This window comes from Thunnus albacares, chromosome 23 (assembly GCF_914725855.1).
Source record: "Thunnus albacares chromosome 23, fThuAlb1.1, whole genome shotgun sequence".
In the NCBI taxonomy this organism is placed as follows: domain Eukaryota; kingdom Metazoa; phylum Chordata; class Actinopteri; order Scombriformes; family Scombridae; genus Thunnus; species Thunnus albacares.
In genome coordinates, this window is record NC_058128.1 from 6,664,462 (window position 1) to 6,690,986 (window position 26,525).

Here is a 26,525-nt window from a genome sequence, read left to right on the forward strand (position 1 = left end):
AATGTCAAGTTGTCACTCCTGGCTAAGAAACAGTCCAGCATATAACCCCTTGTGAAATCACAACTAGACATTTATGCACTTCAGTGTTTAAACAAATGAGATATAATGTGTGAAGTGTAGAGCTTTAAAAGTGCTGGTAGTGCAGTTTTGCTACCTTCGGACAGAGGCAGGCTAGCTGTTTCCAGTCTTTATGCTAAGCTAAACCTTACAATTAACAGACAGATCTTCTCATCTCTTGGCAAGAAAGTGATAAATGTATTTTTTTTTTCCTTTAAGAATCATCATGACTCATCTAAAAAAAAGTGTTGGTACTCAGGATGCCCTTTTGAGTGTGTTCAAAGGAAATTTTGAGATGCCTTGAAGTTTTTTTGAAATCTCGTGTAATTAAGTGTGGCTCAGGCTACCTCGGACGGATTCTCATCTAGAATTTTAAAAGAGATCTGAGGAAAATGCCCCCCTTTTTTTCCCGTAAGATGTACAGTCAGCTTTGTAAAGCCCCTTTTGCCCCCCCCTTTTTTTTCCAGGAGCAAACTTCCAGCCTGTCACGATGGCCTAGACGGAATTACAGTAGTTCCCTATAAATCCCCTCTAATAAAAATAGACTTCGGGCCAGCCAGCCAAACGTATTTGAGTCAGACTCAGCTACAGAAATATCAAAACATTCCATCTGCATGACTTTGTAAAGTTCAGCCTTTGTATAAGTCTGCATGTTTGTGTACTAGTCTGATTGTGTGTATGTCTGAAGGGTATGTGTGTGTGTGTGTGTGTGTGTTAATGTGTGTGTGTGTCGGGAGTTGAAGCAGGTTTTTACTGCCTTGTTATGGCTCGTTGTTTCACATGGGTGGGGGGGGGGGGGGGGGGGGGGTGAAGTGGAATGAGTCTTATCTCCCACAACCGGTCTACCGAGCTCCGGTCAAAACAAGCTGCCAAAAGCCGACCCCAGCTGCCTTCCCTCTCTGCCTCTTTCAGGAGATTTTAATCACTCGGCTGAGGCTGCACTCTGTGCCAAGGCCCCTTCTTCAAGCTCATCTTCCTCTTTATTTAGAGGGCCGCTCTTCTTTGTGTACGTACCACCTTTTTTGGCTGACGGTTTTCACTCCGAACACCTCACGTTTGCTAGGTCTTTTACAAAGCCTGTCACGAGAGAACGAAAACAAGCCCGTCTCCGCCCCACTACAGTTGCCACCCGCCTCTCTTGTCTCTCTTGTGTTTTTCTTAGTGTGGAGAATCAAGAACTGCCTCAGATGTGCTTTCCGAAAGGCCATCAACGCTCTGCTTTAATAACACCTTGAGCTGTTGCCGTGCTTATGACTGTGCTACAGTATCCATTCTTCATGAGGGGTCATCCACGCGTAGTTTGGCAAATGTTTGTTTCTCTTTGATGTACTAGTGACCTTCCTACGCTGTGTGAGAGGAATCGATGTATGACAGAAATTTATTTTTGGTGTTCTCTCTTCTTCTGAACAGTATTTTCTCTGCCTAATAAAAATATGTATTCTGGCTAGCTCCGTTTATATTTGTAATTTTTTTTTAATATTAACCGACACAACAGAGGAGTGAGGGTTCTGTTTTGACAAGCAGAGCGATATTATGTGAAAGGGCAGCCGTTTAACATCTCTAATCTCTCGTCTGTGTGAATAATGTGACTCAGCAGGCTGGTTGTGAACGGGCTCCACTAGAAGACAGCGAGAGCAGCCAATTCCTCATAGTGATTCCCATGGTCTGTACTAGCAAAACACCCCTTCATGTGCCCTTCATTGGTACATTCTGCTATATAAAGAACCTCGTCATGTCAGAACAGAGAAAGCAGATGTTCCCAAAGCACCAGGGGGCTTCGACGATTGACCCCTCTGACCATCGAAGGTTCCCATCTCGCTGTACTGCATTTCTTTCAGATAGAGAACGGTACAAGTCAAATCTTCAGTTTTCTTCTTCTTCTATGGGAGAGCAAAGACAAGTCTCTCCCATAGATTACATTAACATTTGAACTGTTTCCATCCAAAGTCCTGTTTTCCAAGGTCAAAACCTGAGATTTTGTCAAAGATATTTTTATAGAGCATTTTGGTTCATATACAGATGACAATGAGTCAGTTATTGCTCACTGTGAAGCCAAAGGATGAGTTATATACGTATCCACTTGACTTTCAATCAGTGATGACTAAAAAAGAGAAAGAAGAAAAGGTGGAACAGTAATAACAAACTTGCTTCCTCTAATTCTTTCATATTTGTGTGATATGGTGAAATGTTACGGATGGAAAATATAGTTTGTCTCTAATTCTAAGCTGTGAGGTATTTAACGAGGGGTTGCCAAATTCTCTCAAATAGAGAGTTGGGGTTTTTCTTGAAGCAAATTGAATCTTTTCTAAATGTAAGTTGTTCATTGAGTCATCCAGACACATCTTTAAGGGTTTGAAACCTGAGATTTTAAAGTTTTTGCTTTCAGGAGTAGAAATCCAAAAAATCAAGTCTGTTGACAGTCAAGTCTTAAGTCTTACTTAAAATCAAGTCCAAGTTAATTCTCAGGCCCTTCGTTTGGAGGAAAAGTTATGTTTTCATACAACCTGGTAATTTTAGCCATCATCATGATTGTACTCAAGTTAGTGGCAGTGACATCACTAAAAACAGACTCACAGGTCAGTCTCCAAACGCTTCGCTCAACTAGACACTGATGACAATCTGACAGCTTTCATTGTCAGATTGAGTGGAGAACAGAGTGGAGACAATTAGAGAGTTTTAAAAAACACTCTGCATTGCAGAACCAATCCAAAGTCTTTAGGGCGGCCCTTCATATTAGGGCGGTGACATGCAGTTCACTACGGAGGAGAATGGGAGGGAGAGCATCATATCCAGTAAGGCGTGTCCTTGACAAAATGTGAGGGGCTTAGGTTTGTTAGTGGCCGTTCTCACCACCGTTCAAGCAACTACCGAGCATTTAGAAATCCCCAGATGAGATCTCTGATTGCCTGGTATCGTGAGACTACACTAAAAATAAATCCAACAAGGATAGAAACACAAGGAGTCAAACCATCGGACATGTTATGAACAAACTCACCAGTTAACCAAATGCATTTGGAAGAGAACAATACGATTACAACTCAATTCGCCTGCTGGAAACATCCATCACATTTTCCAGACTGACCTCCTTTCCAACTCAGATATTTAGCTGTAGTTGAATGCGCATACAGTTTTAATTTTTAAAAAATGAAGGGTCAATGACAACATGTCAGGTTTGAAATATGAATGAAGTGGTTTAGATAATCTGCAGAGGTGGGTTGATGCTTTAACTACTAATTACTGTTATGAGTAATGACACTAGTGTCAATACAATCAATACAAAACATCTCTTCTACACTGTGCACATTTTAATTTAACCAAAGAGTAGAGAAACTGTCTCTGCAGACACCATTCTGTTTTTATCGTTCTTTGACTTTAGATCACTTTCTTCTATGTGAAGATACTTCTTAGTGCATGCAATTGTTTGGTCTTGCAGTTTTTAATAAGCATGTGATTAAGTAATTAACAGAGAACAGTGAAAAGAAGTGTTTAATGTCTGAGAAAACAACTGGTGGTTATGAAAGTAGGATTCAGAAGCAGCCTAATGAAGCATTGCTCATTTATACATGATAATACACTAGCACACATTTAATAATAAATAATACTGCTATAAGTATTGATAATTCTGGCCCTTGTATAACTTGGTATTGGATCTAGAGCTGCAACAATTAGTGGCCAACTATTAAATTAACCAGCAGCTATTTTGATAATTTATTAATCATTTTGAGTCATTTTTTAAGTCGGAAAGTTAAAAAAAAATTCAAATTCTCTGATTCCAGCTTCTTAAATGGGAAAAAGGAAAACATTTGAGGATGTCATCTTGGGTTTCGGGAAACAGTGATTGACATTTTTCAACATTTTCTGACATTTTATGGACCAAACAACTAATCGATTAATCGAGAAAATAATCAATAAAGAAAGTAATCGTAAGTTGCATCCCTAATTGAATCAACGAAATTTTGTGTTATCGTTTGACTTCTCTTCTTCAGGATCTTCTCCAGAACTCAATTACTTAAGGGGACATAATGTTATCATAACTAATAGAAATGATGGCCAAAACTATGAAAATAAGACCTGAGTTGTAATAAACCGTAATTTGTGTGACTTGTGTCCAAGTCGCAAGAATTAATAGGTTCAACTAATACGACACTACACATGATGATACGAACGAAAACCAACAACATTTCACAGGAAAGCTAATGAGGGTAGATGCTAAACCTCGAGGTGTACAGGTAAGAGATGTATAACAAAAGAAGTCATCCACTGCCATTTATCTTTTTTCAGGGACACATCTGCATTAAATTGGTATTTCAGTTCTGGTTGACTGTTTCCTTGCAAAAAAAGACAAACTGTATTCATCATGTCAGCGCTGCCGGGCGATGCTATTTTTTTGGTTAAGCTCCATGTGACAGCTCCCTGCAACCGATAAGCCAAGGAGAGCACGAGAAAAGAGCAAGAAATTACAACAAACCCTTGTTAAAGAAGATCCCCCTCAATCCGCCCCCTCGCTTGTTTTGAGTCACTCTGTGCACCACATCCTGTTACCGTTGCAGCAGGTAACACCCCTGGTAGGAAAGTACCATTATACTCACACAAAACACTGCGTGGTAGTGCATTTTAGACAATGAAAGCAAGACGCTTTGTCTCAAAACCACAGACTTGATCACTTGAGACGCTGCAGGAAGAGAAAGAAACGAAAGGAACGTGTGTTAAATTTTTGACTTTGACCATCAAGTTGCTCTTTAAGCAGCAGTCAGTGCTGAATTGTGTGTGTTGCATTAAGCAGTGTCCCTCATATAGTATGTAGAGAGGCTCCTCTAACTGAGAGGGCAGAGTTTTATCTAGACTAGAGATTGCAGTAGAGGGGGCACGCAGTGATCTGCAACAGAGAATGACTAATATAAATCTCCACCCAGAGGAATAGAAGCACATACAATAACACTGTGATCTCCCCGAGCTTTCAGTACTCATGAGCAATGAATCCTCTGAGGCTCTGCAGGCATCACAGACTTTAAGTATAGAGCTGCATGCTTAGCTACCCATGTAATTGTATTTATAGATTATTAATCTAATCTAATAAGTGAAGTCAGACGTAGGAGCAGAACTGGGAATGTCCTCAACAGATACAATAAGACAAGTGGATATACTGTACAGGAGTTATAGATACTGTAGATTTGTCTGTGAACCTGCTTCCAACATTAACTGCCGTCATCATTATCGTATCCTTTCAAGGTTGTGCATGAAATCTTTCAAGTTTTTTCTTAAAAGAAACAGAAATGTCAGTGGATTAAAGCAGTTTTGCTTCTTTCCCATATAAATCATCTTATCTAAACCTGAATTAGCTGTTTTTTTGGCCATATGGGGGCAGCAGAAACAAGTTGTGAACGCAACTTCGACATATCCTCACCTTTTATGTTGATATGTTGCACTTGTTAGCGAACAGTTGCTTATTTCCACAGAGCAACATTATCATTCATTTGGAGTCATGTTTCTGTCCATCTGGTGAATCGTTTTAGAGCCTTTTCTACAAAAACAGCTGCCTGCTGCAGCCAAAAATGGTACCATGAGAATTCTGAGAGTGAACCAAAACAGTAAAATTGCAGCTGGACAGTTGAACAATGAGCTGAAACTCGCCATAAAGCTCTGTAAGGTTGAGGGGAGCTGCAGAGTTAGGTGATAATTCTCTTTAGGTTCATCACTACAAGCGATGCCTCTGACATTACACACTGTCCTTTGATACATTGTTATAGTGGAAAATATTGCTTATAGCCACTTTAAAGGGCTCTAAAGAAATGCTGGTCAGTCTGCCACTATGGTGCAGACTAAAACATCTATTATGTATCATCTATAATGTCATTGCCATGACATTTTGTACAGACATTCATGGTCCACAGAGGCTGAATCCTACTGACTTTGGTGACCTGCTGACTTTTCCAGCAGTCAAAGGTTTTCTCTTATCTAGTGAAATATCTCCACATCATAATTTGTCCAATACTTGGAAAACTAGTAACAATCTTAGCTGTAGTTTCTGTTTAGTGCTAATTAGCAAATGTTAGCATGATAACACATTAAACTAAGATGGTCAATTTTTCCTTGTTCTGGTTAAAAGATTCATAAGATTAATGAAAAAACAAAGTAAAACAAGCCAAATGTTCTTAACCTGTGATCAGTATTCTTGAAATGATTAAAACAAGATTGTATGAAACTCTAATCTGCACTTTTTAGATTTCTACTTCACATGATTAGGATTAGGATAACTAGATGGTGAGATGGGAGGGTTAATGTTGGGAGAAGGACTCTGCCTTTGTCACAAACCTTTGATATAAGCACAGCCTACTCCTCCATCCAGAGCCTTATCACAGCATGTTCACTCCCACACCAGCAAGACTGTCTGCAAGACGGGCTGCAGAAGAAATTATTTACTTTGCCTGTCACCAGAAATAGCTTTCTATCTGTTTTTGTCCTTCATCTCTATCAATAGCATCTCCTCCAGCTTTGTATCACTTCTTCCATCTGGTGAAGTGACACACACACACACACACACACACACACACACACACACACACACACAAAGTGCAGCCCTGCAGGTTTTAGTAACTCAGTGGGAATAACCCGCAAGCCTTAACCTCAGCATGTCAGGTAGGGATGCTGAGAGGGGAATATCGATCAGACCAGGTCCTCTACGGTGAAGCAGCTGTTATGTAACGTGCTGTGCCAGTGAGTGGGAGATCCTCCAGAGAGGGTTTGAAATGAGACAATGAAAACATTTAAGCTCTCGCCTCGAATGAATCTCATGGAAATTAAGATGCAAAACCAGAAACATTTATTATTACAGGCTGTAGGGAACGAGGACAGAACAAGACTAATGCCGCATTTGTTTCATGTTATTAACGAAGGTTATTTTTACCTTAAGGTATTACTGTAATTACCATTTTCTGATTTATAAATACTGCTCATGTGCACATCCCAGTGAAAAATCCCATTTTCCCTGTAATTTCAACTGGGAAACTAGTTTTTTTGAAAGCTGCAACACTTGAAAGTACCTGAAAAAGCAAACAAACATGAACGTACAAGGTAATTAAACACAAATTTAATGCACATAATGTTGCTGAATATGCATAGTATTATTCAACCCTCATACGACCGTTTTGAATGTTTTGATGAAGTGAATTCTCGCAATTCATAAACATTGGAATTTTTCCATTTCTACTATCCATCTCACATGATGAAAACACGGCAAAGAGGCCGGAGATCAGGGTTTGTATGCTGGGATTAATTAAAACAGTCAGAATGTAATATCTAGGGGACAGGGTTGTGTAGAGGTATGTTCTGTCCCATTCTGAAATGTTTGACAAGTACATTTTCTGAACTGTCGGAGGCTGCTAGAGTGGTTAAGGTGTTTATAGTACATAACCGGCAAACCCAACCCTGCTGCAGCTCTGAACAGCTCATTTCTGCAGAGAAATGTTCTTATTTTCCTTTATGTATATACAGCATATAAAAATCCTATGACATAATTGATTCTGTGCTGCATCTTAAAAAGGCACTGCAATATAAACCCCACAGCGGCAAAATGACGTGGGATTAATTAAAACAGTCCTTTTCTATTCAGCCTTGCACGGACTACCTTTCATGCTTAGTCTCAAAGTGACACAGAGTTCAAAAAGAAGCATTAGCCAGTCACATTTGAGGCGTACTGTTCCGCTGATCAAAACACTATTAGGACTTTTAACTGCATCTGTAAAATGGATTCCAATAAAAACTAACCACTTGCAGACTACTGTGTATAATCAAGCAACCAGTTAGATTTAAATCGTCTCTGCATCTGCTCAGATAAAACTGGTGGTTATTAAAACTGCCTGTTGTGCTGTTCATCCCGCAGCTATCCCCCAGTGTGCCTGAGGGGATGATGAAACGGCGCAGAGTTAAGCCCGACGTAGACGAAATTGGGTGCTGTTAATCAGTGGTGTCAGTTCCCTCAGCGGATTGGAGCTGTTGATGGAATGTGATAGAGCTGGTGTCAAGCCCTGCCCCCGCTTTGGTGGCTGGGGGTCCAGCTGTCTGTCAGTCAGGATCAGATCCACATTACCACACCCACCTCCCACTGTGTCGCCAGGACCGAGCATGGGCACTGGGCAAAAGCTATTTCTGCAGGGTTTTCCAAGCCTTTACAATCCTCTCTCCACTTAAAGAGGACAAATCATGTCCATTTACAGGACTATTTTTGTATTCTAGGGCTCTACTGGAATATCTTTGCATGATTTACAGTTCAAAAAACTCTTTATTTATCCTATACTGGCTCTTGATGCAGCCCCTCAGTTCAGCCTCTGTCTGAAACAGGCAGTTTTAGCTCCTGTCTCTTTAAGGCCCGCCTCCTGATGAGCCCACTCTGTTCTGATTGGTTAGCTTTCAGAAGCTGCTCCAGAGCTATGTAAACAAAAGTAGTAGTTTCATTTCACTATTTTTTTTAATTAACCTGAAATGGAAACCTTTCAAACTTCAACTTCATGCGGACAACGTGAACAACCCATGGAACAACCTTAGCAACAAAGGCGAAGGAGCGAACAGCCACTTCTGAGCAGGAATGAACAATCTGACATCGTTATGAGGAGGAAGTAGTTTGCAAACAGAGTGTTTTGACTTGCAGGGAGCATTTTTAGATATTTACACCTCAAATTTTGGAACTTTAACCATGTTAAACACATCAACGTTGCCTGGTAATTTTGCGGAGGCTTAAGCCCCGAATATTTTTGAGTGTAGCTGCGATTTTACATGTAAGCCTATGTGAAGCTCAACAAAATACGTAATATGTGTGATGCCATTTAGCCACCTCTCAATTCAGAAATAGCATAACTTGCGAAGACTTTACAGCTGTTAGCTCAGACTGACTTCCTACTGCAGTTTCTGTTGTAGCCACTAGGAGCGCCCAGTTTTGTTCTTCAGTTTGAACACTGTATCCTTGCATGAGACCCAGAGACAGCTGTTACTGTTAACACGGACCATCAAGCCACCACCAGCTCCCGCTACGTGGGTGTTTAAAACAAACAAACCCTCCATGCTGACGCTAGCAGGCAGACTGGAGCCGCTTTCATGAGACAGAAGAATGAATCAGAGTTCAGAGGATCATCTATGATGTGCAGCATCAGATAATAATGTCAGACAAAATACAGCAGAGTAAGTGGTTAGAAAAGCTCTTAAGTGGAGCTAAAGTTTATCAAATTGACATAAGTGTTGTTTTAACCGTCCAGTTTATCTGCTGCTGCTGCTTTTCATGGCAGTAATGTTAATGTAGCTGATGGTTTAGATAACTTGATTGCTGATGTATTCCTACTGTGCGTCGTTTGTCCACAATTACTGTAATTAACACCATACAAGTAAAAGTTCTGCTTCCTGCTTTCAGACTTTTAAAAAGGAAGCTTTTTATATTTCCAGAGTGAATGAAGGAATCAGGAGAGAGGAGACAGAAGAGAGGAAGAACTGTGAAGTTAATGATGTTGAAAGAAAAATTAGAGAGAAAGTAAAGAACTGATTCAAGATTGAAAGAAAGAGTTTAAGGAAAGAGAAACACAGAGAGGCCATCCAGAGACATGAACACATTCAAAGCAGGAGGCAGAACAAACTGGCAAGGTCTGACTTCCACCTGTGTCTGGATGAATTACTGTTCTGTAAATATTTTTAAAAGGCACAATCCCTTATCCAAATGTAAACTGAAGGACATCCTGGCAAACAAAAGTCAAAGCACGAGATTAAAACCTGCCATAAAAGGACTTACAGATACTAACACTACACAGCAACTCTATTAACGTGATGTTAAAAAGGATGTTGACCTCGGTAAGTGTCGTAAACACAGCACTAAAAACTGACTAGTTTCAGTTATTAGGAAACACAAAATGCTGATTCATCATTCAACCGATTCATCTATAAGTCAAACTGTTGTCTTGATTTGACTTTAAGTTTGAGCAAATTAATCCCCCATAAGTCAGTTTTGTTATATTACAAGCATTGATCTATATTCAGGACCATAGAGACGGTGTGAGCACTGAGATTTGTTTTTAAGATAGAGCCTGATTGGTCCATCTATCATCCATAAGGCCGACGTTTATTTATGTGTTGCAATTACAATTCATGTAAACTCATTTCCTTTCAGCTCAGTGTAGAGAAACACAACGATACGGACGACCGTTGCAACGACACTGTCAACATCACGTATCTGTATCCGTGACACGTCCGCCTCCACGACAAAACTAGTAGTTTCAGGAGGTCGTCCCACCCACCACCCCTGAAAAAAAAATCCTGAGGTAACAGAGGAGAGAAAGACAGACAGACAGCAGCAGATGATGGAGAGATGAACAGTGCAAGAGTTTTTTCCTCTAGTCTGGTACTGAAGCATATCAATATATGTTTAATGACAGCAGCTGTGAAGTATTCTGCTTCTACTCAATACTAATACTAATTACTAGCAACTACTAATATTTTAACATCACAATTTATAATTAATCTGGAAAGTAAACAACAGTTTTTGAGGTACATATTTCAATTTCATTCTCAATGATTAAGACGTACTTTGAATGTAAATAAGGTGCATAAAAAAGCATCAAAATAGAGTTTGTTTATCAAAAATAACAAACAAAAAAACCCTACAGAGGTCCAGGCTAAACCCTGAATGTCCTCAAATCCTACAAACACCCTCTCGTTTAACACAGACGTCTGACATCATAACAGTATAAAAATAACAGACAATCTTTACAAGCATATTATGTCCCCTTTAAGAGTCACATCTTACCATTTACAACCACAGAAACATCAGAAACTGTGGTTCCAGACACAATTATATAGACACAAACTGAATATTATGAGCTTCAACCAAAGCAGTGCAGTAGAATTGATTTGTATTAAATTCGCCGGTGTTGTTGTTTACCTCCGTCACCTGCAGCGTTATAAGGCCTTGGAGATGAGCTTTAGCTGCAAACCTTGATCCATGTTCTTTCAAAGCCTGCATGTAAGTATCCTCATGTATCTAAGCAAATACAACCATCACTGCCGTGTGTGTTTTTCATCTGCTTTCTGTTCAGGATGTGTATGAGTAGTGTAAATGGATAGTGTCGCTTTGTGTAAATGAATGACTGGCGTTTTTTGTGCAATATATGACACAATAGCTGTCTGTATTTCTCATGAATCATATTCAGGTGTAAGTGCACATCAAACAATACTAAGGATCTTAAAGTCTTTTGATGGTGAAGTACAGAACTAAGTTAATCTATAAGTGGAAAGCATAATGAGAGCGATTTACTTTCCTCTCTCCTTTAGACGCACAGGACCGTCTTTACCAAAGACTTAGAGGATTCAATGGTTTATTTGTCACTCACACAAGTAATATCTAGTGCTATGCAATGCAGCGTGCTCCAATGGTTGAATGGGAATGAAAGAGGAAATAAGAAAAAAATAAGGAAAAGAAATAAAAGCTTAAAATTCAAGATAAAAAAAACTAATGTAAAAATCAGAAAATTTACATAAATCACAAGTGAAAATATGCAAAGTGCAGGTCAGTGCAAAGGATTCTCTGAAGGCAACGTGCAGGAGATATTCCCGTCCTTAATTCTAGGACCGAGTACTGGAATATTTGTCTGTATCGATAACAAAACAATATGTTTGATATGTTAGATTGGGGAATATTAACTCTTTATTTCATTTAAAACAACACGTCAAACTGCTCAATGCATCATCATCATCAATGTTTCCGGATTTAGATAAAGAAATCATGTATTAAAGATTAAAGTCTGATCAAATATTTGATGCCAACTTTCAATTCTTGACTTTTTTTTTTTCATACAGTTTTTCCAGTTGGTGCTGAAAGAGTCTCACTCCTACTGAATTTCTATTTCCAGAAATATTTCTAAGAAGACACACAATCTGTTTTTACCACCGCATATCTTAGGTATTCTGTTCTGTTTCCTAACTTTTCTTCTTCACATCTTTCCTTGACATCATGACACTGTGCTTCAGAAAGTTAAAAGAAATGTTTTCAGATGAGCTTTAATCAAACTATCAAGGTACCATTTGTCTCCTCCGGTACTCTCGCTCGCTATTCAGCACAGACTCTGTTTGATACTACGGTGAATCTTTTATTTCATTATGAGAAAAGGATGAGTTGTTGCTAATTGTGCAGAAATCTGCAGATAAGGTGTGAAGATATTTTATACCACCACTTTTACTTGTTTCTTAATTAGATACTGCTTTAGTACGGCAACAAATAGACAACAATTTTCATAATTTATTAGTTGTTTGGCATTTATCAGGTAAAAATGCCAAACATTTCCTTGTTCCAGTTTCTCAAATGTGAAAATTTGCTGCTTTTTACTCTTTTATTTCACTGTAAATACCTTCAGATTTTTGCACGGCTGCTCAGACAAAAGAAGCGATGTGTGTGTGGTTTAAAGGAAGCAGAAGCCGCAGTGATGTTTGGCTTCAGTATCATTTGGTCCTTCATCAGCAGAGCAGACCTTGTGCTAACAATGACAGCGGAACAGCCATGATATTTCTGCCACTGATTTGTGGATGTTTTCTTACTGTCTCACGCAGGAACCATGACAACAGATTGTCTCAGTCGAATATACCTGACTCCCCTGTGACCCCAGGGTTATGGAGGGTGGGAGGATGCAGTGTTTGCTTTAGGAGAAAGATGGGCTGTCAGTTCATGTTCAGCTCATCGAGGAGATTTTTTTTTTTTTTTTTTTTCATTTCGGAGCGGCTACGTTTCTTTTAACAGATTAATCTGTCACGACTTTTATAAAGTTTACAAAGCTCCTTTAAAGACGGATGAAACCATAATAATTCCTCCACCGTTCACCTCATTAAAGAGTTTTCAGCTTAATGTCTTGAATTTATTTATAATCATAAAGAAATCATGATTAAGTGCAGCTCTGGTACCCTGCAAAAAAAAAAAAAAAAAAAAAAAAAGATGCTTAATTTTGTATTTTACATAACACATCATGATTATGTCGTCTGTATTTGACAGAAAACCAAGCATGCGGCATGTATTCATAGGAGAGTGCAGAGCGAGCAGCCTCAAGGGAGCGTGGTTACATGCTGTCAGATTCTACAGACGGGGTCCTTGTGATGGGTTTATTAGTCAGTGAAATGTCTCATGGCAGTGGTCTTTTATAGACATAGTATAGACATCTCAACCCTTCAGGTTTGTGTCTTCCATATAGAAAGCCATACCTTGAATGCCATTCATCTTTGACAGTAATTGATCTCTTTTGTTTTAATTTTTCTAGCTTTTCTATTTAGATTATTTATTACTGGATAAAACTTCAATGGGAATGTTTTATTGCAGATGAAAAAAGCCAAATGTAATCACATCTGCCGGTGCTTTAAAATCTGTAATTCCAACTGAAGGTAAATCGGTTCCCGCTGAGAGTAAGAAAAAGTCTTTTTGAAGTTCTCATTTACCTTCGTTCTAAATGTTTATTCATAAATGTTTAACAAGCATAAACATTTATGTCGGTACCGTCCTCAGTGTTCAGGGTCAATGATTCACACTTCGACCTCTTTTTAAACAGGTAAGCAGTGTCAAGTTCACATAAATAGAGCAAAACAAGCACTGCTGTAGAAATAGAAAACATGAAGCAGATAACAAGGAAACTATGTGTGTGGCAATTACATTGATGTAAAACTTAATAAATGATGAGTGAATTTTTAAATGATAGAAAAAGAAAAAAATAAAGATATTTAGAAGAAATAAAGAAAAAAGTAGATTTAAAAATTTAAAAAAACAAAATAGACAAAAATATACAACAAATTAAATAAGAACATATATTTTAAAAAGGGTTTCATTATGTTTGCTTTGCATTGAAATACTCCAACAGCCACTATAAAATATTCAATTTCTGGAAGCTGCTGAGTGAAGTCTGTACATCCAGAAAGCTTCTCTTTAATTGCATCTCAAAGTTGTTTCCTCTGCATAGCTTCAAACAGCAATAACACATTTATTATTGACCTCTAGACTTCAACATTTACTCCATAAGTTATCCAACTGATGATCCAAGAATAGGACCCACAGCAAACCTTGTGCCATTTTCAAGATACGCTCTGATACCATGATGAACTTTTCTTTACTAGAGAAGTGAATCCGACTGAACAGTGACCGACTCTCTAGAGGAAATATCCCATGTGGCCCCGACTTCCAGATGGCAGTAATGCTGCTAAAAAAGGGCAATTTTGAGTTTTGGGTTTAGTTAATACAAGAAATGATGTGACTGAAATAGTTCCAGACAAATCTCTCTCACACACACACACACACACACACAAGGTCAGTTAGATCACAAGGCCGTTACCCCTGTGTGGTCGTGTTCGGGGGTCTGAGAAGTGTTTTACGTCCTGCCTGCTTGTTTGTGGAAATTACTGGAGCAAAAGTCAAAGTCACACAGGATTCATCACTGGAAACCACGGAGGACTCCGCATAACAAATAGGATCCATAAGAACAACAACACAACATATCAGCCTGGTCCTGTTTGACCATTAATGGTCATAAACATGAACCAGTCTGAGCTTAGTGCGCAGGAATGTTCGCCACTTATAAGGACAAACTGCAGCTGGGCAGCTGTTGACTTTGTGATAGAACAGTAATTTGCCATAACGTGAACCACTGAGGTTAATCTCAATCGAAAGTGAATGATTACGTCATATAAAACACATTTATGAGGTGAACATGTTATCATGATATAACACTTTTTTTTAATGATTGAGGAGAATTAGAGGTCTTTGAAGTCTCTTGTTGAAATGATACCAATTAAAAAGAAGGTGATGAACAGAAAAAGATCACCTGATGAGTGATTTTTAACAACTGAGATATGGATTTACCTTAAAGGAATAGTTTGACATTTCACTTTCTTGCAGAGAGTTAGTTGAGAGGATTGACACCACTCTCATGTCTGAATGGTAAATATGAGGCTACAGCTATCTTATATTAGCTTAGCATAAAACCTGTCCAGCACCTCTAAAGCTCACTAGCAAACATCCAAGATATGACGTGTTATATCACAACTATTTAAATGTTTCGATTGTGGTTTCTTTAGTCGGATGTTTGAGCTTCACTGTGCAGAGTTTGACACTAGAAGGCTGTTTCCACCTTCATCTGCTGAAGGGAGAAAGTTTCTCTTCTCACCTCAAATCTAAAAAGTTCCAGTCGTGTACCTACCAGCAGGATTTGTGACAGTTTCCAGAACACAAACACTGAGAATGAACTTTACAGTTAAGTAGGAGGAGACATCTTACATCCGGCAGTTAAACTGTTGATTTGCATATTGATAGTCTGGAATTTTTAATGAGGGAGAAGGAGAACATATCATTTTAACAAGGTAATTGAACTTTACGGGGGGGAAAGAACCATATTAGACACATTAATATTCAAAGCAGAGTATTTTTACATATCTTAAAGCATGTCTGGAAGGGATCTTTAAGTCATTTTTTAAGCAAAGTTGCCAAAAATATCTCATATGACTCATATAGAACATTTTATGGACAAAATGATTAATCAAAAAAAACAACAAAAAAACAATTGGCAGATTAATTGATAATTAAAATAATTGTTGCAGCCCTAATATTTAACATGAGAGGTATCAATCTTCTCATCTCTTTCTCTGCAAGAACGCAAATAATTTGTATTTCCCAAAATATCACACTACTCCTTCAAAAGAAAACCAGATGGAGAAGGATCTATAGGCTTTGAAACAACAAAGATGTGAATTTTTCTTCACGGCTCTGAGTCCTAAAGTTAAAACCTTTCCCTCAAACGCGTCTCTAAAGGGCAGAAGCACAGGAGAGATGACAGGCTGCTGCCTACCAGGACACCTGAGCCTGCGTTTACCCCGCAGGCGCGCAAACACCCTCGATTACACAGAGACAAACACACACACACGCACCACTCATTTATATTGCATGAGAAAAAGAGAGGCAGTCTACATAGGTGGTTATAGGATCCTCCCATCGGGAACAGTAGGTGATTCCCTCGGTAACTCCAGTCGTCACACCCTGCAGGCGCTTTGCTGCACGGCTGACAAACAATACTGCCGTCTTGCTGTCGAACACATCTGATTACGCAACATATATACTGTATTATCTCTGGTGTCTTTATGTCTTTGAGATGATACATCAGATAAAAAAGGAAATCTAGTCTTAAACACCGACAGACGATAGAGGATGAAAAAGGAGGAAGGCCGTTTGATCGAAGAGCTCTTTTCATCAGCTTGTCAGCGCTGACTGACAGCGGCATAAAGCCTCCGCTGATCTTCCTCGCTCACGAATTCACACGCTCACCGGTGAAAACAGCAGGTTAAACAGTATAGAATATCCCCCCGCATTGTGTCCCACCTTTTCATTCTCTCTCAGCCTTGTTAAAAAAAGCAACCTGGGTGAACAGAATACCAACGACAGGACAGGCGGTGCATGTGTGTGTGTGTGTGTGTGTGTGTGTGTACATCTGAGATTAGCAGCCTGCAGTGAGCGGATCAGAAACCTGAACCCTGACACGTCTATCTGCAGTGGACACGCAAATAACGAGAGACCGGCAGTGCTGGAGACAGACGTTCAGTGTTTATTAACAGAGTATTTACAGTCACGGTGAAAAACAAGAGAGGGCAGCGTGTTGATGTGTGTCACTGTGAATCCTTGTAGAGTACATTCGCCACCAGTGCTCTCACTGCTGCTGGGTCCTCAGCATCTGTGGGGGGGAGAAAACAAAAACTTGGCAATGACCCTTTAAATGAGACACTTTGTGTGTGACCAGATGAACCATATCGGGATTTCTCAACAGCTGAAACTTCTGTGGTAGGAATCATATCATTCATTTCCACTGACACAGTATAGCTTGTTTGTTGTAGTGATTTTTCCATCCTAGCTTGACTGTCGGGGTCAACAGGCTGGTGGTCGATACGCAGGTGACATTTTATTTAAAGGATATCTTTAGCCATTTTCTACATTTTTCTTACTGTCAACAAATCTCACATGTAGAGTCAAACCACCAATGAACTCACCTACTTACAAGTATTGTGTGTGTGTGTATCCAAAGCCTGATATATCTCACTCCTCTGTGCCGTAGACCTCTGCTGTTGTCCAAAAACTATTAAAAACACCTCAGTGAGTCACACAGCTGCACTGGGTGACATGTTCCTTCACCACAAAAGATTACGGTCATGGTAGTTTGTTTAGAAACGGCTCCAAAGACTAATAATAGCGATTTTCAGTCTCAGGAGAGTAGTTCTGTGTAAGGCAGACACCACTGAGCATGTGCGGCAGCTTCGTTAGCTTGTTGTGCTACATATCACAACTTATGACTTTGTACTACAGTGTAAATTCCTAAAAGAACTTCAGTACTTGTAAAAAAAAGCATTTTTACATTGTGGTATTACTACTTTTACTTAGAGGATCTGAATATTTCTGGAAATACTGCCACCGCTTCTCTTTCGACATCCAGTAAAATATCAAAATATGTGCAAAATATTGCAATGCGCAATTCTCTCAAGCCGAACAAGCTGATGATTGAACTCAAATTCGAGACGATGAGCACGTAGGAGAAGCTGTCCATCTTTAGAAACCTTCTCTGGCTGTGATGGAGACCTGGCAGACTCTTCGTAATTACCCTTTGGCTAAAGGGCGGTTATGAAGGTGAGCGAACAGCAGGGAAGAGCCTCGGAGCTGCTGCTGCTGACATTTCTGGGAAGTCAGGAGGGCGAGGCAGCAAACACAGCTAACAATTTCAGTATAGAGTTGCACATTTCAAATATTGTGATCCCTGTGGCTTTAAACTGATATTATGTACAATAAGACTGTTTAATTTAATTCCCTTTTTTTTTTTTTTTTTAACCTTTTTTAACTGCATATGAAGCTCATTTTTGACTTAGAAGTCTGGTTGCCTAAATCACAGGTTGACTTCTGACATGTATATGCCTAAAACAGCACAATGCTAAATGTCCCCTCCCCCACACTCTACATATCAGACACATTTTTACACCATTATTTGTCCTTAATTATGTCTTTTTCGTCTGACAGCCCCCCTCCTCCTCTTCCATCTATCTCTTTTTCTTGTCCGGAGGCTGCTACATCAGACATTTTCCACAGCGGGTTAGGAAACAAGCCTGTGAAATCACGGTCAAAAGAAACAACAACAGTCCCAGAGGTTGAATTATTAACACGGGCAGCAGGAAGCTAACACGACCACCGGGCTTTAAAAGAAACAAATCAGCTGCAGGAACCTGTGTTTTTCTTTTTTTTTTTAATCTGCAATGATAACGCTCCAACAAGTGCAGCTAATGTGTCATCATTTTTTCCCCTCACTAAATAGGTTTCCACTCTTTCCACAGAGATTTATGAAATGAAGCGGTTGACTAGCCGATAAGCCATGCGGACCAAACAGCAACGACTAATTTGTAATTTAATCAGATTCGTCTTCTCTTACAGGACATTTTTATTATTAACAGCATGAGCCAGAACTTGGTTACAGACGAAGAGAGATAGGCTGAATTAATATTCCGCTACAAAAGGACATTAACGGACAAAGGAAATTAACAGGAAATAAATAACCGCTGTGAGCCTTCACGATGATAAGCGAAGTTACTGACTTAGTTAAACATGGTGTTAGTCAGGAGGAGGATTGCATTTGGAGGAATTCCTGCACACAATTTATCTGAGAGAGGAGGATGAAGAGAAAGAGTCAGAGAGCAGGGTCTGTGTGTTTATAGATCACAGCTGCTCTAAAAATACTTCAGTATTATCAGCCCAGTCGACTAACAGGCTATAGATTTATATACATTTGGATGTAGAGAGGAAAACTCCCTGACCTCTTCCTGTGAGTGTATGTGCGGTTCATTTGTTAAATAGGACACATCCTGCACATTTCAAGCTCTATATTTATATTCTGGGGCTCTACCCGAATATTTTTGCATGATTTACAGTTCAAATGATCTTTATTTATCTTATACTGGCTCTTTATGCAGCCGCCTCAGTTCAGCCTCTGTCTGAAACAGGCTGTTTTAGCTCCTGTCTCTTTAAGGCCCGCCTCCTGATGAGCCAACTCTCTTCTGATTGGTCAGCTGCCAGGAGCTCGAAAGGCCACATAAATAGGTGAGGAGGAAGTAGAAGTAGACATCGCAAACATTGCCTTTCCAAATACATTCACCTCTAGTTTAGAACTTTGACCGTCCGACATCATAACAACATAAAAATAACAGAAAATCACAAATAGCATGTTATGTCCCCTTTCAGTAAACAGCGGAAAATAAACATGCCAGCAAGCAGGATCTTGTTGTCTCTTTCCTCATCATTAGTATTCAAGTCAGGGTCCGAGTGTTATAACCGGACGGCAGACAAGTTGACTACAAATGGTCACAGTTGGTCTGCAGCGCAATCGCAACGACAAACAGAAGAGACGTCGGCTCGAATCTAACAGCGGACGCTCTAATCTGAACGGAATCAGCTTCCTACTCACCGACTCCCAGCGACTTCAGGTGGCTCTTGAACTCGGGTTTCTCCTCCAGGACCCGCAGCATGTTAGTGGACTCCATGCGCTCCAGCTGCACCTTCCAGTAGATGTAGATTTTATGATTGAAGCTGACGTAAACGAGGCAGGGGCTGTTCTTACCCTCCTTACACGTATACTGACCTGCAACCACAGATTACATGTGTTACACGCGTTTTTCACTCAATATGTGGCAGACAGTGTTGTGATACAGTGTGTTATATGAATCCTAATGAGCGTATCAGTAATCCTCTGCTGCCTGGCTACTAACATGAGCCTCTGTGGCGGGGCCGGCGTCCACACAAACAGAGAAAACCAATCTAATCTGCTTTAATGATCGCACGGAGCAGGCAGAGAGCGGAGGGGAAGAGGAGGGAGAGTCGGCCTTGTGTGCCACAGGGTTGACTGTTTTCACACATACACACACACTCGGTACGTGCAAAAAAAAACAACCCCCCCACAAAACCCCCGTGAAATCAGGCAGCTCAAACAGACTCTTTTTTTCTAATCCACTTACTACTGTACATGTCATATTAGCTCGCTCAAACAAACTGTGGCTTGTTCAAACACTGCAGAAAGGTTTGAAAGGACAGACAGAGAGAACGTAGGAGGAAGAGCGAGGAATCCGTAGCTCGACGTTGCCACCTACTGGTGTTGAGAGACGTGTGCGTGTTTGCAATTCTACACGTTTACTGGTATTTACTGGTATCAGACGATAAGATAAAAAAAATGGGGTTTCTAACCCGCACAGAAGGCGTTGACGTTCTCGTCGAACTGGAACCGCACTACTGTCCGATTGTGGTCGATGATGTAGGTTTGACCATCCCAGGCGCACGCCACCACCTCCTCTCTGCCGTCGCCCTGGAAACAAACAAACATCCTCGTCCGTCATTCTCAAAACTATCAGAACCGTTCTGCTTTGAGGGATGCAAACACATAATTACAACAACTACTTTCATTGATCAAACAAAAATGCCAAACATTGTCTGGTTACAGTTAGTAAAATATGAAAATTAGCTGCTTTCTTTGTTTTTTCTCTAAATACATGAATGTTTTTGTCTGCTGGCCTGACAAACAAGCAATGTAGAGATGTTTTCTTGAGATCTGGAAGCTTCTGTTGAACATTTTTCACTGTTTTCTGACATCTAACAGTTTTTTTTAGTTGTCTTTTTTCTTTTTCCAGTTTGGAAATATGTATAATTTGTTTATTTCACTCGTTTTTATCTTGTTTTATTTTGGGCTATCTATCTATGTCATTCTTAAACCTTTATCTGCCTGATCTTATTCAACTGTAGTGCTGAAATGTTTTAATCTTGATATTCTTGTGCAAAACTCATTGTAACTTTGTTTTAAAAGCTGTTTTATATATAAAGCTTCTACTTCTTCTTCTTATATCTTTATTAAATTCTTATTCTACCAATCAATTAAACGGAAAAACATCATCAACCGATCAACTGATAAACTGATGGAAGCAAACTCACGGTGACGTCAAGCTTCTGCAGAGCAAAGAGCTGATGATCCACCTGCACCGACCACAACAGCTGCTCTGAGCTGTCCATCAACTTCAAGGTTCCTTTAACACGTGAAGACAAAAACAGACTCAAGTATAAAATTAAAGAATAATACATTTTATTCTACATTATTATCAGCTGAAAACAGATTTTTGCTGATGTTATGAGAAATAAAGAATAAATACTGCAGTCAGTACTCACTAGATTTGCTTTTCATGGCTCCTTTCATAAAAGAAATAAGTTTCTGTGACCGTGTGGCATTTTATTAAAAATGAAAATCACAATGAGAAGCCACAAATCTGTTACAAGAACCAATATGATTCAAAGAAAAAGGGCACAGAAATGAAATGAATTCAACCCTGAGTTCAGTTTCAAAAGAACACATCCTCTTGCCAAAAAGGTGAGAATAAGAGAACGAGAGGACTTATGACACCTCCGCGCTTGTGGCATCCTTCACAAATAATCCCTGACGCTGTTGTCAACAGAACTGAAATACAGCTGGTAATAATATCTCTGTTCCTTGTGTACAATTTACTACACTCTAAATGTCTTTACGTCGGCTCACCGGAGTGTCAACGAGAGAGAGAGAGACTGTGAGAGTAACGTTGGCAGCCAGAAGCCTTCAGTGATGATAATCCCACCGGATCGCCTCTTCTTTATATATTGATGGACTCGCCAGCTGCTCTGAGAGCCGTTTGCCAGTTATCTGCTGTTGGCAGGAGGATACCTCACATCGCAGGCGGCCAACTGCGCACGTTGCAGGCTTTACTACATCATCTCTGCTCTTAATACTTAATTAATACTACTCCTAAAACACCGAGGGGATCACGAGCCATATGGCGCTCACAAATGGAGGAAATGCTTTATTTTATGGGTCATTTCCCAGAAATATCTTGGACAGAATTTGGCCCTAAATTAAGGAGAGATAACTGTTCAGATGATACACTTCCACTTATTTAATTAATGCTGATGTATCTCAGAGAGTCTTTCAGTCAGAGCACAACAGGTCAGCTGAACATGAAAAAATGTATAATATGTCAACAGACAAATGCACAATTAAACATATATGAAGACATGAAGTTGCCAGTAATAAATAAACAATGAATGGATATTCACAGGGGTTTGAACAGAGCTTTTCTCTTTGTAAAATGTACATTTTCTCTATCCGGGGTTCCAATTTACAGAGTTCCTTGCAGGAAAATTACTAGGAAATTATCAAGAAATTAAGTGTTACCCAAATTTTCCTTTTACCTTGTTATATAAATACCTTCTGTTGACTGATAAGGTATTATTATGACTTACCATCTAAAGTGCAGAGAGCAAACAGCCCACATTTAGAAGATTCCTCTTTTGAGCCTGTTGAAAAACAAAGATCATCACATTTTCTTAACCAAGATATTCTGAGTTACATCTTCTTTTTCATATGATATAACTTATGAGTTACTAATATAAAGAGGTTTATTGTAACATAAAACCTGCTCACTATTTGGTGGAAGGTTTAAACTGTTTTGTACCTTTGCTGATGCTCCCGATGAGGTGAGTTGAAACATTCTTGTTGTGAATCCGCCCGGTGGTCAGGTGGAGAATTATATCTCTGGAAGGTCCTTCACTGTGAGAAGAGACATCAAAGCGTGTGGTTGATCACTGCTCTTTATATCTGTATGCCTGTAACTGCTTTTTTTTGTAACGGTGTGTACCTCCCAGGGGTGGCAGGGGCCTCCTCCCCAGAGCCGGAGGAGTCTTGTTGTGTCCAGGAACACAGCAGGATGGCGTAACCACAGCCTGGCTGCGACACCATCAGCTCCGGTAAACCTTCTGGACCAGGGTTCACTGACAGACTGTCCACCTGCAGCGCAGACGATATCATTATACACTTGGGACTTAATGTTGTGTAATAAGCTACTAATCTTACATGTCAGTGTTTATGAAATCTAAATACTCAATGATGAACATGAATAGCAACTTAATATCTGTCATTCGATATTTTTCTGACTTCCCGTTTGGATGGAGAATGAAATAGATGCCTGTAGTCTCTGTGTACCTTCACGCTACAAAAAAACAACCCCCAGACCTTTCCACGAGGATAATTGCTATTGATCCAAATTCTAATTACTTTCCCAGACGTGTACAAATGTTAAATATGGCACATAAATCTTCTAAACAAAACAAAAACAGAGAACACTGACCCTGCTATTAGCAGAGCCAACATAGCATTTAATTAATCAAACTGATGTTCAAGTAAAAGAACTGTGTTCCTCTATTATTCACTGCCTGAGACTAAAGAAAACCTTCAGTAATAAATGCCTGGAAAAACTGATTTGGACGACAGAAAAAAAAGATTATATTGTCTTACTATCATTCTGCATAAAGTCAGTAATACTCAGTTATCAACCAGCTAAACCAAACTAGCTCCTTTCAGATTTGCTCCTCACATTTTCACTTACTACATGTCGTGTTAATAATTAATGTATCCTATTACTGTGATTCAGTTTGTACCAAATAAATGAAAACCATCGTAAGGGACTTCCTGTTGAGTACTGGTGTTGCAAACTACAGCTGCAACTAACATCATTGATTAATCTGCTGATTGTTTTCTCGATTAATCGCTTAAGTCTATAAAATGTCTAAAAACTGTCTCAAGAGCCTGCAGTGGTGTCTTCAGTTTGCTTGTTTTGTCCGACCAACAGTCCAAAACTGTAAAATATATTTGAATTTACTTTCACGCAAACCAACAAAAGCAGCAAATCCTCACATTTGAGATGATGACCAGAGAATATTTGGCCCTTGTGCTTAAAAAATTACAGAAACGATAATTCGATTATCAAAATATTTGCAGATTAACTTTCTGCCGATCGACTATTTGTTTAATCGACTAATCGCTGCAGCTCTAGTGTGAACGCTGAGCACTGAAGTGAAGGTTACCTGTCCTTCCAGAAGCCATTTCTTCAGCAGGACCAGTTGTCCAGATCCTATATCTGAACCATCAGACGGCTCCTCCCAACGGAAAGCTCGCACCACTCGGTCTGTGTAGCCCACCACCAGCTCACAGCGCCCGTCACCATCTCCAATACAGACATGCACACACTGTAGTCAGATTTATATAAAAGGTATCAAATGCACATATAATAAATAATTAAATAAAACAAGAATTTACCAATATCACTGATGAGGATGACTTTGGTGTTGGCAGGAATATGCTGGGTGAAGAAGGGCCTCTGGTCTTCAAATGACAGGAATTCATGCTGGCTGGATGAATCTGATTTGCTCCCAGTTGCAGATGTCAAGTCGAAGAGGTGAAACCATCCTTCCGCACCCACGGCAACCACCAAGTTCTGACAAATAGGAAAAAACACAAGACACAACACTAAATGACAAAAATATTCACAATCTTTTACATCACATTGTTCGCTGCAAAGTAGATTTACACATACAAGGAACTTGCCTTGCTGTTGTGGTGCATGACAGGCAAAATATACACAATATTAAGTAATCCTGAATAATATAAAAAAGAAGGAAATTTACAATAATATATATATATATTCTAAGTGAGAATTACCTTTAATATTACCCTTTTCCTGGTGAGTTTGAGGCATTAGACCTCTGTAGGGTTGTTTACATCTTAAAAGATTACTCCACTAATTTAGTATTGCACTTCTATAACATTATCAGACTCACAATGGACAGTTTAAATAAAAAAGTAATAAAATCGATGAAGCAGAACCAGAAATATCATCTTTTTTTTCTCCACGCATTCTTCTTCCTTGTCAAAACCTGGCGCTTACATTTCCCGCAATGCAACTGCTGGGTGAAGTGGCAAATGTAGCCTCAAGCAGAGATGAGGAGCGGGCTTTTCTAACTCCACACTTCTAGATTTTTTCATTTTCAAACTTGTAGTCTTCAGTCCCAACCAGTGCCTCTGGAGCCACAAAAGGCTTTCAACAGCTTTTCTTTTCACATACGCAGTAAACCCATCCTCCCGTAAACAAATGATGATCTGTAAAATCCCCTTTCCCCTTTGAGTTCCCCCGTGTGAGTTGCTGATGTCAGATGTGGGTTGTTGGTCCACCTGACTGTCAAGGTTTGACTCTAGACCAGAGGTTTTCAAAGTGGGAGGTGGGAGTCCTCAGGGGGGCTCCAAACAGTTTCAGCGGGGGCTCAGTGAAAAAATATTACATTAGTTATTACATTAGTTATTAAAAGGAGATCATGTAGAATAGCCTAAATGTGTGTAATTTGGTTAAAGAGATAGTTCAGAGATACAGTAGTTTTGGGGAATTGTATTGTTTTTCCCACTTTTCCAGAGTCAGAAACTAATAAATGCCTTTGGACAGACTTTTGTGTGTATTCAGTGTAGCCTAAAGTTATGTCAAACAGCAACATTAGGCTATCTTAGCTCAACTGTTGTGTGTGTATGGGATCAAATAACATAATCATGATCCCATAGACATCCAGGAATTGAGCAAAATTAAGCAAGTAAAGTAAGGGAGTTTTGTCTGAGGGGAGGCCCAAAGTCTCACACTCAGACTCTCAAGGTGTAAACACTACAGAGGTTAAATGCGAAGCATCCTCAAGAATCTTAAACAAGTCCAGTTCATGACCTGCACTGTGGATCATCTCAGACTTACCTTCCCTTTGTTGCAGACGTCTCCAACTGCAACACAAGTCAGCTGGAAAATCAAAACACATGATGAGTAATGAGAAATAAATACACCACATAAAATCATCAACCTTTAAACTCAGTTTTGTTTTTTTGTGGTTACTGTACCGACCATGCCCACACAGTGTCTTGTGATCCAGGGTTTGGAGTCATCATTCTTGTAAACAAGCAGCTTTCCACTGGTGTCCCCCACAACCAGCTCATTCAACTACAGTCAATAGAGACACAAGATGTTCATTTTACTATAATACAGAGCCAACAACTGTTTTTGTTCACCACCACTCTATAACCACTGTGTAAAATAATCGGATTGCTTTTGACATAATATAGGAAACATGATTAGAGACGTTAGAATCAGAATAAGAAAAGTTAGCTTCATTACCGAGTCGTTGTCTGCATCTCCCAGACAGATAGCATGAGGAAACAGAGTTCCCGAGAAATCCAAGCTGACACGCTGGACGTAGTTCAGGGAGCGCATATCTGCAGGCTGTGATGGTTTAAAACCGCTAAGTCACACTAAACATGAGTTTCTTCTTATAGCTAGCTAGATAGCTTATAGCAAGCTCCAAGACACGAGAAGCTAAACTAAACATTACATTAACTTACACAGCGCGACATAAGACCGCAGCCTTAGTACATAAATGCTTTTAAAAATAGGCATTTTTAGAATTACTTTCAAGTCTTTATGTATATATTTTTTTTATGGTTTAGCAGCGATATAGTTGTGAGCTCAGTTAACGAGCACGCTTTGCTAGTAAACAAAGTCATATGACCTGATTGAGTACGGTA

At 39.6% G+C, this 26,525-nt stretch overlaps 1 protein-coding gene across 1 annotated transcript; it reads right to left on the minus strand.

The window, feature by feature from the left end:
• Positions 1-16,626: 16,626 nt before the first annotated feature.
• On the minus strand, positions 16,627-26,525 carry itfg2 (integrin alpha FG-GAP repeat containing 2). The gene is made up of 12 exons (XM_044343935.1): positions 26,119-26,525; positions 25,849-25,944; positions 25,705-25,746; positions 24,234-24,411; positions 24,002-24,141; positions 22,777-22,925; positions 22,594-22,688; positions 22,382-22,435; positions 21,050-21,141; positions 20,312-20,429; positions 19,539-19,712; positions 16,627-16,775 (listed from the first exon to the last, which is right to left on the minus strand). Exons 1-12 carry the CDS (start codon positions 26,212-26,214, stop codon positions 16,711-16,713), a joined length of 1,299 nt encoding a protein of 432 aa, XP_044199870.1. The 5' UTR covers positions 26,215-26,525; the 3' UTR covers positions 16,627-16,710.

Excerpts from the sequence above, each read along its gene's own strand:
- itfg2 (XM_044343935.1), bottom strand. The coding sequence starts at position 26,214 with ATGCGCTCCCTGAACTACGTCCAGCGTGTCAGCTTGGATTTCTCGGGA. Across the intron at positions 24,142-24,233 it reads CATCCTCATCAGTGATATTG|ATGGTGACGGGCGCTGTGAG; the intron begins GTAAATTCTTGT and ends TCTGTATTGGAG. Across the intron at positions 21,142-22,381 it reads TGCTCTCTGCACTTTAGATG|GAACCTTGAAGTTGATGGAC; the intron begins GTAAGTCATAAT and ends CACGTGTTAAAG.